This window comes from Micropterus dolomieu, unplaced genomic scaffold (assembly GCF_021292245.1).
Source record: "Micropterus dolomieu isolate WLL.071019.BEF.003 ecotype Adirondacks unplaced genomic scaffold, ASM2129224v1 contig_12882, whole genome shotgun sequence".
In the NCBI taxonomy this organism is placed as follows: domain Eukaryota; kingdom Metazoa; phylum Chordata; class Actinopteri; order Centrarchiformes; family Centrarchidae; genus Micropterus; species Micropterus dolomieu.
In genome coordinates this window covers 1-11,434 of record NW_025741868.1, presented here as the reverse complement: position 1 = coordinate 11,434, position 11,434 = coordinate 1, and the positions used below count along the sequence as shown (strand labels likewise).

Below are 11,434 nucleotides of genomic sequence, written 5' to 3'. Positions count from 1 at the left end.
ACAGCCCAAAGCACCAATAATATGGTAGTATTGATGACGATATGGCTAATTTATTTATTTAGTGTATTCAAGAATGCATGAATAAAGGTCCCTAAGGACGCAGAGACTTATTGACTCACAATTATATAGTCTTTTTAACAGTCTGCTTATCAGATGCCATTAAAAGTGAAGTTGAGTTTTATCTGAATCTGTCACAGTTCTGGAGTTAGTGTTTCATGTTTCCTGTTTTACTTTGAAGTTCTGTCACTGGTGTCATTGTCTTGTTTTGCTTCCTGTCTTCCTGATTTTCTACTGTGAATCACCCGTGTCTCATTATGTCCACCTCCCTGGTGTATTTAGTTGGTCTGCTCCTCTCTCCTCTGTGTCCATCTCAGTGGATGAGTCGTGTTCCACCATTTGTCCTTATGTTAGGGATTGTGGATTTACTTTGCTTTGTTTTAGACTGCCTCACCTACAGTTAAAGTTCCACCGTTTGTTTAAAAAATAAATGTAAGAGGTTTTGTGGTGCATGAGATAGCAATATAAAGAGGTGAGACAGAGAGATGAACAAGATATATTTGTTGATTGATTCAACTGAAATATATCAGAATTGTGACATCATCATCAATGGGGATGTGTTGGCACATGGCGTAGATCTTCACAGGTGCATTCCACAAACAAAAGATTTGTTGACATCACATTTGGCATCGTTGACATAATCTCTTCCTGAAGAAAAACATTTATTTGAAGAAACAATAATTGCACATTAAAGGCCTAAGAATAAAAGTTCTTACAATGACATTGTTTGCCTTTTCTCAATTACGTAAGTAAAACTGTCTTCGTATAAAAAAACCTGCGTTATAACATTTGTGACAGTTAAGTACAGTTGCAAATGAAAGCACATACTGAAAAACAAAGAAGAAATGAAACAACCAAAAATGGGGAAAAGGCCAACGATATAAAGTTTCTATCAGATAATTAAGTTGTACCTGCGTAGTTAATCTCCATACAGTTCTCTCTTCCACCAGCGTTATTGGGTTCCCCTGCAGCCCAGTCTTTGAAGTCATACTTGGAACCATCACTCCACAGCCACACACCCTCCTGAAATCAGAAGGAGCTTTATTGCCAAGTAGTGTTTTACACATACGAGGAATTTGCTGTGGTGATATGGTGCTACACGTAGACAAACATACAGTCAACATAAATAAATGTAGAAATATATAAATATGGAATGGAAGAACAACGTCACAGATATATACATGTGCATTATTCTGGGTCTGTGCCATGCAGAAGTAAGGCAACGGAAAAGGATATTGTGTACATATAAATATATAAACTGACAACATAAAAATATACAACAACAAAGATCAACAATCAACAACAAATATGTGTGACGTGCCATGTCTGTGCCTGACATGAGATGAAACAGTATTTATATGTGCAGAGACATTTGAATCATTTGCAAGGGGGGAGTGTCAGTAGTGGACCAGGGTCTTGTTAATGAGGCTAGCTGCAGACGGGAAGAAAGTGTTTTTGTGGCGAGAGGTTTAGGTCCTGATGGGGAGAGTCTGAAACAGTTTGTGTCCGGGGTGGGAGGGGTCAGCTGCAATCTTTCCTGCTCGCCTCAGAGTCCTCGAGGCGTACAGGTCCTGAAGAGAAGGAAGATTGCAGCCAATCACCTGCCCTTGTCCCTGGCAGTGACAGCAGCATACCAGATGGGAAAAGAAAAGCTAAAGAAAAGCTTTAAGGTCACATCAAAAATACATTCTCACCACTAGTCTAGCCATGCTGATTGTGAAGAAGCCGAGCTGAGACTTATGTCCCAGTCCAACACAATAAAGGAAATTTTGTTGTTTTCGTTTTGTTTGTCACGCTAAAACATGAAATAAAAAATTACCTTTAAAAAAAATTCTCTTTCGAAATAATATCACTGCTACTAAAGATAACATCCACAGATGTTGCTGTAACCATGTTTTAGCAGGAACTATTTTGGTAAAAGAAAAACTGAAAACTGATCATGTATCAGTATTAGTAAGTTGGTATTTCTGTTTAAATGTAATTTTTTTTAATGGTTTGAACTCTACAAAGTTCCATTTACCATTATTTAGCCCTAGAGTTTTTTAGCCTTTGACTTAATGCATATACAGAGAGTTTATACAATTGATAGGATTTTTCAATTATGTTTCAGCTGGTGGTTTTTGTGAAGGATTAGTTTCAGTTATGTCCTGTTAAAAATCACACATCACACTGGTCAGGTTACAAACAGGTAAATTATAAACAGAATATATTCAATATCAGGCACACAGGGGACAGATTAATCAGATCCTGTTTTTTTGCTAAAATGCTCACCTTTGCTGCATCGTAGCCTCCAACCCAAGTTGATTTATCACCACCAGTCACTTTACGAATCATCGCTCTGATGAACTTGTACTCATCTGCGGTTTGGAGGGAAGCCAGATTCCCACCGAGAGAAGTGCACAAATGCTAAAGAAAGAGACAAAGTGAGAGTCAAAAGAGAGAGAACTAACAACAGAGCTGGATCAAGAATTCCTTTCATCAACTAACATCTCACTACATGCACAATCTTGAACTGTGTGTACTAACAGAGTGGACAATGGAACAATGGATCCTATGTAAATTCAGTAATATATATATATATATATATATATATATTTTGTGTTGTCACCTGCCATTTTGTGTTTCCCTTCATATAAATAAATACATTTCCACCAAGTGGTACAGAAAATGTCTCCAGATTGCACTAAATTAAGAGTTTAATGCTCATATTCTTATGGGAGAGGACCCTTAGAACCCCCCCCAACCCCAACTCATATACACTGCTCAAAAAATAAAGGGAACACTAAAATAACACATCCTAGATCTGAATGAATGAAATAATCTCATTAAATACTCCTTTCTTTACATAGTTGAATGTGTTGACAACAAAATCACACAAAATTATCAATGGAAATCAAATTTATCAACCCATGGAGGTCTGGATTTGGAGTCACACTCAAAGTGGAAAATCACACTACAGGCCGATCCAACTTTGATGTAATGTCCTTAAAACAAGTCAAAATGAGGCTCAGTAGTGTGTGTGGCCTCCACGTGCCTGTATGACCTCCCTACAATGCCTGGGCATGCTCCTGATGAGGTGGCGGATGGTCTCCTGAGGGATCTCCTCCCAGACCTGGACTAAAGCATTCGCCAACTCCTGGACAGTCTGTGGTGCAACGTGGCGTTGGTGGATGGAGCGAGACATGATTTCCCAGATGGTCTCCATTGGATTCAGGTCTGGGGAACGGGCGGGCCGGTCCATAGCATCAATGCCTTCCTCTTGCAGGAACTGCTGACACACTCCAGACACATGAGGTCTAGCATTGTTTTGCATTAGGAGGAACCCAGGGCCAACCGCACCAGCATATGGTCTCACAAGGGGTCTGAGGATCTCATCTCGGTACCTAATGGCAGCCAGGCTACCTCTGGTGAGCACATAGAGGGCTGTGCGGCCCCCCAAAGAAATGCCGCCCCACACCGTTACTGACCCACCGCCAAACCGGTCCTGCTGGAGGATGTTGCAGGCAGCAGAACGTTCTCCACGGCGTCTCCAGACTCTGTCACGTCTGTCACATGTGCTCAGTGTGAACCTGCTTTCATCTGTGAAGAGCACAGGGCGCCAGTGGCGAATTTGCCAATCTTGGTGTTCTCTGGCAAATGCCAAACGTCCTGCATGGTGTTGGGCTGTAAGCAACCCCCACCTGTGGACGTCGGGCCCTCATACCACCCTCATGGAGTCTGTTTCTGACCGTTTGAGCAGACACAAATGCACATTTGTGGCCTGCTGGAGGTCATTTTGCAGGGCTCTGGCAGTGCTCCTCCTGCTCCTCCTTGCACAAAGGCGGAAGGTAGCGGTACTGCTGCTGGGTTGTTGCCCTCCTACGGCCTCCTCCACGTCTCCTGATGTACTGGCCTGTCTCCTGGTAGCGCCTCCGTGCTCTGGACACTACGCTGACTTGCCACAGCTCGCACTGATGTGCCATCCTGGATGAGCTGCACTACCTGAGCCACTTGTGAGGGTTGTAGACTCATGCTACCACTAGAGTGAAAGCACCGCCAGTGACCAAAACATCAGCCAGGAAGCATAGGAACTGAGAAGTGGTCTGTGGTCACCACCTGCAGAATCACTCCTTTATTGGGGGTGTCTTGCTAATTGCCTATAATGTCCACCTGTTGTCTTTTCCATTTCCACAACAACATGTGAAATTGATTGTCAATCAGTGTTGCTTCCTAAGTGGGAAGTTTGATTTCACAGAAGTGTGATTGACTTGGAGTTACATTGTGTTGTTAAGTGTTCCCTTTTTTTTTTTTGAGCAGTGTATTTTAGCATCTAATCTGGGCCTTTATGTCCCCACCACTCTTGAACAATAAGTGATGCCCTTGTTGACAGCAATCAGCAAACTTTTGAAATGTTGAACTGGTTCATTAACAAATCAGAGACTGACACAATGTAAAGCCTTTTTCTTCCGCAATAATTTAATGAATAAAAAAAACAACAAAAGTGTAACAACTAGAATTAATAGCCTAGTAGGGGTAAGCTTTATTAGTAGACTATACAATTTTCTGAAATTATACAAACATTAGCCCTAATCAAATCTTAACCACAAGAGTGTAAAATCCGAAAACAGTTTTATTTGTGAAAAATAAACTTTTATAATATTACAAACACTCTATTGTGTGACCTGTAAATTTATTAATATTATACTAACATTATATTTTGTATTTATCTTCTACTTTCCACTTCAAGCACTGACTGAAAACGTACCTCTGCATCAGCCCACTGCTGTTCACTGTTCTGGAACATGTAACATTGTTGGCCAAACACAGTCCAACCGTCAGGGCAGGTTTTATAGCAATAATCTATAACACAATTGTAGATGATTAGAAGGACAATCATGCAAAAAGCCTCCAATGGTCCAAAGCCAGTGGAGGTCTGAGAATATTGTTACTCAGCACAACATTTATGGACACATTTAAAACAGTTAAAAAACGAGCAATCTTAGGATCAAGTGCGGCTACAGTATTTCACCTCCACCACTCTGAGAAACACTAACCTGATTCTGTCTCACTTGATGCCTGTGAAGACACACAATTGGCCTTCAGTATGGAAATCATCTTGGATTTGCCTCTATGTGGAACTTTCGTTTAGAATTAAAAATACATTATCAGAGTTTTATTGATCAAAACACGTTTTGTTCACTTCATTTTATTTCTACAATTCTTAAAACATTCAATTTCATTAATGTTGGCCTGTACTTACATTGGCTCCACTACACAGTCCACTGGTCAAACAGAGGACCGCAAGGCAATGAAGAGCTGATGCCATCTGTGTAAAGACAGTATGTTAATGAAGTAATACACCATAGATACATATATGGATTATTTTAATGTGATTTTTAATTAAAAAAAATTTAATTTAAATTTCAAAACAGCAATGCTATTTGGTGATACAGGAAGAAAAAATAACAAAGTTAGTAAGTTTTACAGAAACAAGGTATTATTAAGAACTACATGAAAAGGTGTTTTCCCTGGAAGTGAACACTAAAAGTAATTACGAACAGATGAAAACTTGTTTCTGTAGATAAGAATGAGAGCCGTACTTTGTTGTGATGATCAGACGAGGTTCCACTTGCAGCAGTAGCAGGTAGCAGGGTGTAGTTGAGGGGGAAACCCAGCGTTTATATACCTTCTCTGGGCGCTTCCACTCACACACCTTCAACATGTTTTTCTATGATCACATGATATTGTTTGACTATTGTAGGAAAAAACATGTGTAATCTGTTATGTACATGGCCCTATAGCTATCACCTGCAGCATGTACTTCAGAAATTCAAACAGGGGTCTGTGGAGTGATGCTACCCTGTGGGTGTTTGCAGTTTATGTTTGCACTGGACTGTGAGGTTTAACAATCTACTAACAGTTACAAACAAGGACTATCTGGAAATTAACAACACATTATTGAATGGCATTGTTTTGGACTCTAAAAACCTCATCATCAAATCAGATACATTTTTAAAAAACTAATAAAAAAAGCTTATCTCTAGGTCTCTAATATTGATATACATCATAATTGAGTAAACCACTCTTGGGTGCTTTATTATGATGAGGGGAGGGAGGCAGGGGCATACAGCGTCACTGAGGGGTCCACGCGAGGCAGCGTAGCCACACGAGTGGGCTCATTGACATGCCACTCCCAAGGGGGGTGGGGTGGGGAAGACGGTGTTGCCGTACATGTGGGTTCAGGCCCACCTGACCGTGTCAGGAAGGGGAGCATGGTGGGAGAGAATGTGCAGCTTTGCAGCAAGCCCAGGCTACCTCTTAGCCGTCCCACGAACACGCAGCTGACTCACAGAATGTAGGGAAGTGACAAACCGCGGTTATAATCTCAAAACGGCTTTTCTGTAAAGTGCAACCGTAAGGTTTTGCAGTTTACAAGAAACACATTTATCCCCATATCCTGTCCACACGAAGTGTAATGGCCACTTTCGTGGGCTCATTATGATGCAGCCTGCCATCTGTGACAAAAAAGGGGGACCCCTAGATGAAAAGAGAAGGACCATGTCAGCGATGCCGTGATTAAGCTCGCAGCACGGCAATGCCAGGGGGAACGGGGGTAATGTGTGGAGCAGCATACACAATACAGTATCACACACTGGCTGACAGATTTCTTAAAGAAGAATATCTGTACAGGGTGTGTATGTGTTCTGTTCACACAACATTCATTGGGCTCATTCATTTACATTTATTCATTTAGCTGACGCTTTTTATCCAAAGCGACTTACAATTGCTACACATGTCAGAGGTCGCACGCCTCTGGAGCAACTAGGGGTTAAGTGTCTTGCTCAGAGACACATTGGTGGATGTCTCACAGTGGGAATTGAACCCAGGTCTCCCACACCAAAGGTAAGCATCTTAGCTACGCGCCATCACCATCATTCAGACAATATCTGTGAGGAGGGGTGTGTGAAAAGGGCCCTCTGACTGAACAGTGAACACTGCTTGTTGCTGTGAGCTTGGGCTGCAGGTTAGCTGACAGGCTAACGGCAGTGGCACACACAGTGTGGCTAACAACAGCCGCTTCACACAGTGTGGGAAGCGTGTGCTTGGTGTGGTTGAGTTGACTGAGATAGACACAGAGCGTTTATTCCAAAAACAGCTTGCACGCAAAGAGCAACAACATTATCACACACAGTCCCAACTCATAGATACCAGTTGCTTGTTCTGAGCGATGTGGGTCGGACAAGCAGCAAGCAATCCAGTTCCTAAATGTAGTTAGCCGCAGCTAATGTGGAGCAACATGGATACACAGGGTCTCCCCGGTCGGCTGATCCATCCAGGCCGTATGTTAGCTTCACGTTGGGCTCCTGTTAGCTTTTACTTTAGCTTCCTGTTAGCTCAACGTTAGCCTGACGTTAGCTTTGCCTCGCCAGAGAAACATAGCCCCAGATGCCGGGGGAGGCTCCAAGTTAGGAGAATGGAGCCTGAAGGGGGAGTCCCAGGATCGACTTGGAGCGTCCGTCGTGGCTGCATCTGGGAGGACAGGCAAGCCACACAGAAGACCAACATGAATTCGAACGAACACGACAGTCTCCTGTACACATAACAATGACAAGATCAGATGAGCAAGAGGGAAATAACTTTCCCGTCAACTTAGCAGCTCTTAGATGCCGGTCTAGCCAGTCTGTTCGAATGCATGATCCGCTAGTAATCTTCTGCTCTTAGACAGTTCAGTGCTCCCCCCCAAACCCCCCTCATCGTCCTCTTCCACCGCTGGCTTGAAGCCCTCAGCCAGTTTTGACACAAATACCGCCCATCCCCCAATCCACAACAGCGTCAAAATCTCCCTCTGTCTCCCCAACCATATAAAAGCACAGCACATCATTTGGTACAGGCTACAAGGAAAATGGCAACATATGCTACAAAGTTATTATTTATTCCTTGTCAGCCACAGCCTGCAAAAAGTGGGACAGATAATGTAACACACTAAATTTTAGCTTTATTAAACATCAGGTCTAAAAATATTTTTAATCAATGATTTTATAACAATCTTAATTTCATGTTTTAAAATGAAACGTGGTTTGACCAAGATAACAGTGTAGCTGTCCTTATCAAGTCTACCCTTTCTTGGTGCTAAATAACTGTTTTGATGTCTTCCAGTTATGATTTTCGACCACACCACAGCACTGAGACGGCTCTTGTTAACGTCTTCACTATCATCTATTTCAACATTGACAGTGGCAGAATTTCAGTCTTAGTATTATTGGATTTCAGTGCTGCTTTCGACACGGTTGACCATAACACATTACTAGCACAGACTGGAAAACTGAGTGGGATTTTCTGGCACAGTACTAAACTGGTTTGAATCTTACTTAAAGTACAGGGACTACTTTGTAGGTAATTACACATCTGAGCTAACAAAAATTTCTTGTGGAGTTCCCCAAGGCTCCATTCTGGGGCCTTTCCTGTGCTTCCACTGGCTCAGATTATGATAAACAACAAAATATGTTACCATAATTCTGCAGATGACCAGTGTTGGGCAGTAATGCGTTAATAATATTACTTTTCCCAGTAACTAAGAAGTGTAACTAATTACTTTTCTAAAACTAGTTACTAAGGCAAGTAACGCTGCGTTACTCTTTACTGAATGCAGCATCCTTGACATGTAAGCGCGACTGTACGGCAAGTCAGGGGCAACCGCTTTTGTTTTTCATGTCCACTGTTAGTCAAACACTAAAGGAAGAATGTAGAACGAGGGAGAGACACGTTCTTTCCACAGCTGTAAGTAGCTCCTGTCATTATTGTGTCACAGTCTAAGATGCAAAGAACATTGTCGCCTATTGTAAACTCTGTGCGACCAGCAAAAAGATTTCAACCGCGAAGATTTCTACATCTGATTTATTGAATCATCTGCAGAAGCATCATGGATATGATGTTAAAAAGTCGGGGGAGACTGCTTTGTTTGGTGGTGAAGGGGTGTGGTTTGGGAAAGCTTCCCATTATTAGCCTATAATTTGGATAATTATCAACGCTGACCGCCACATATTGATTGATCTTTGATCTTTCTCTCTCTCCCTCCATGTCGTGATCATAGCTGCACAAACCTGTCCAACGTTAGAATAACCCCCCACCCTGCTGTCATTCTGTGGGAAACACACAAAAAATAGGATCACATCACTCCAGTTTCGAGTTCTTTACACTGACTTCCTGTATGTCATGGTGCTGATTTCAAAATCCTGCTGTTGGTTTATAAAGCACTCTCTGGTCACCTGGAACAGGTCTGCTCTCTGTCCCCAGAGTCAAAACTAAACCTGGAAAAGCAGCTTTTAGTTTTCATGCTCCATATATCTGGAACAAACTGCAGGTTGGCTGAAAGTGTCAATTCTTTTAAATCAAGACTGAAGACTTTACTTTTTACCACTGCCTTTAATAAATTTAAGGCTGTAGATTAATAACTTAATTAATACTAAACTTTAGCTTTTACTGTCCTGTTTTATCCTGCTTCTACTTTAAATTTACCTGCTGCTTTTATGTTTGGAGTTTACGTGTTCTCCCCGTGTCAGTGTGGGTTCTCTCCGGCTTCCTCCCACCATCCAAAGACATGCAGGCTAGGTTAATTGGTGTCTCTAAATTGCCCTTAGGTGTGAATGCGAGTGTGAGTGGTTGTCTGTCTAGGTGTGGCCCTGCGATGGACTGGCGACCTGTCCAGGCTGTACCCCGCCTTTCGTCCAATGTCAGCTGGGATTGGCTCCAGCCCCCCGCGACCCTGTACACAGAATAAGCAGTTGAGGATGGATGGATGGACTTTGAATTGCCTTGTTGTTTAAAAGTGCTATATAAATAAACTTGCCTTGCTTTGCCTAGTCAGGCTGCAGTTTGCTTTTTGCCAATTGTTGTATATGAACATAAGTGTGCCACTGATTGTAAAAACAAAATGTTACAGTTAAATAATGTCATCATTATAAAGCACCGAAGAGAGGTTTACTAATGTAGAATGTATAGCAATCTTGGAGCCCTAGAGATTAGATTAAATTAGATTTCAAATCATCTGAGTTTGGGAAAACATGGTGGGTTTATGAGGTCAGTTACAATGATTTGATGATGAGAGTCCGAGAAAATGCCATTCAATGATGTGTGCTTAATTTCCAGATAGTCCTTGTTTGTAACTCTTAGTAGATTGCACTGGACTGTGAGGTTTAGCAAACATAAATCGCAAACACCCACAGGGTAGCATCACTCCACAGACCCCTGTTTGAATTTCTGAAGTACATGCTGTAGGTGATAGCTATAGGGCCATGTACATAACAGATTACACATGTTTTTTCCTACAATAGTCAAACAATATCATGTGATCATAGAAAAACATGTTGCAGGTGTGTTAGTGGAAGCACCCAGAGAAGGTATATAAACGCTGGGTTTCCCTCTCAACTACACCCTGCTACCTGCTACTGCTGCAAGTGGAACTCATCTGATCATCACAACAAGGTACGGCTCTTATCTATAGAAACGAGTTTTCATCTGTTCGTAATTACTTTTAGTGACAACCCCTTTTCATGTAGTTCTTAATAATACCTTGTTTCTGTAAAACTTACTACTTTTGTTATTTTATCTTCCTATCTCACCAAATAGCATTGCTGTAATAAGAAGTTTTGAAATTGTCATTTTTATGTTGTAATTCACATTAAAAGAATGCATATACTTATATTGCCTTAACACAGATGGCATCAGCTCTTCATTTCATTGCGGTCCTCTGTTTGACCAGTGGACTGTGTATTGGAGCCAAAGTAAGTAATAAATTATTAATTTAATTAAAAAGTTTGCTGTTATAACACCTAAACTTTAAATAACTAACATAAAACCGGTCTTGCAAAAGTGCTTACCATCCAACAATATAATTTTAACATTCATAAAATGTAACATTTTAGGAGTATTTGCAATAAAAAGGAAGTGAACAAAACACATTTTGATAAATAAAACTCAGCGTCCTGTCACCTGTATTTTTTAATTCAAATCTAAAGTTGCAAGTAGAGGCAAATCCAAGATGACTTCAATACTGAATATTTCTGTATCTTCACAGGCATCAAGTGAGACAGAATCAGGTTAGTGTTTCTCAGAGTGGTAGAGGTGAAATGCTGTTGCCTCACTTGGTCCTAAGATTTCTTCTTACTTAACGGTTTCTAATGTGTCCATAAATGTTGTGCTGAGGAACAATATTCTCAGACCGCCACTGGCTTTGGACCACTTGAGGCTTTTTGCATGATTGTCCTTCTAATCATCTACAATTGTGTTATAGATTATTGCTGTAAAACCTGCCCTGACGGTTGGACTGTGTTTGGCCAACAATGTTACATGTTCCACAACAGTGAACAGCAGTGGGCTGATGCAGAGGTACGTTTTCAGT

At 41.4% G+C, this 11,434-nt stretch overlaps 1 protein-coding gene and 1 long non-coding RNA gene across 2 annotated transcripts; one reads left to right on the top strand and one right to left on the bottom strand.

Annotated features, from left to right (window-relative positions):
• Positions 1 to 637: 637 nt before the first annotated feature.
• On the bottom strand, positions 638 to 5,151 carry LOC123966192 (galactose-specific lectin nattectin-like). The gene is made up of 5 exons (XM_046042394.1): positions 5,091 to 5,151; positions 4,802 to 4,896; positions 2,329 to 2,463; positions 969 to 1,080; positions 638 to 705 (listed from the first exon to the last, which is right to left on the bottom strand). Exons 1-5 carry the CDS (start codon positions 5,149 to 5,151, stop codon positions 638 to 640), a joined length of 471 nt encoding a protein of 156 aa, XP_045898350.1.
• Positions 5,152 to 10,485: 5,334 nt separating this feature from the next.
• On the top strand, positions 10,486 to 11,401 carry LOC123966194. The gene is made up of 4 exons (XR_006823918.1): positions 10,486 to 10,518; positions 10,752 to 10,817; positions 11,111 to 11,132; positions 11,327 to 11,401. It is a non-coding gene; the product is annotated as an uncharacterized LOC123966194 (long non-coding RNA).
• The last annotated feature ends 33 nt before the right edge of the window (positions 11,402 to 11,434 follow it).

Coding starts and splice junctions, on each gene's coding strand:
- LOC123966192 (XM_046042394.1), bottom strand. CDS start 5,151: ATGATTTCCATACTGAAGGCCAATTGTGTGTCTTCACAGGCATCAAGT. Junction 2,464..4,801: donor AGCAGTGGGCTGATGCAGAG/GTACGTTTTCAG, acceptor CTCTTTCTTTAG/CATTTGTGCACTTCTCTCGG. Junction 1,081..2,328: donor GAGGCTACGATGCAGCAAAG/GTGAGCATTTTA, acceptor TTCTGATTTCAG/GAGGGTGTGTGGCTGTGGAG.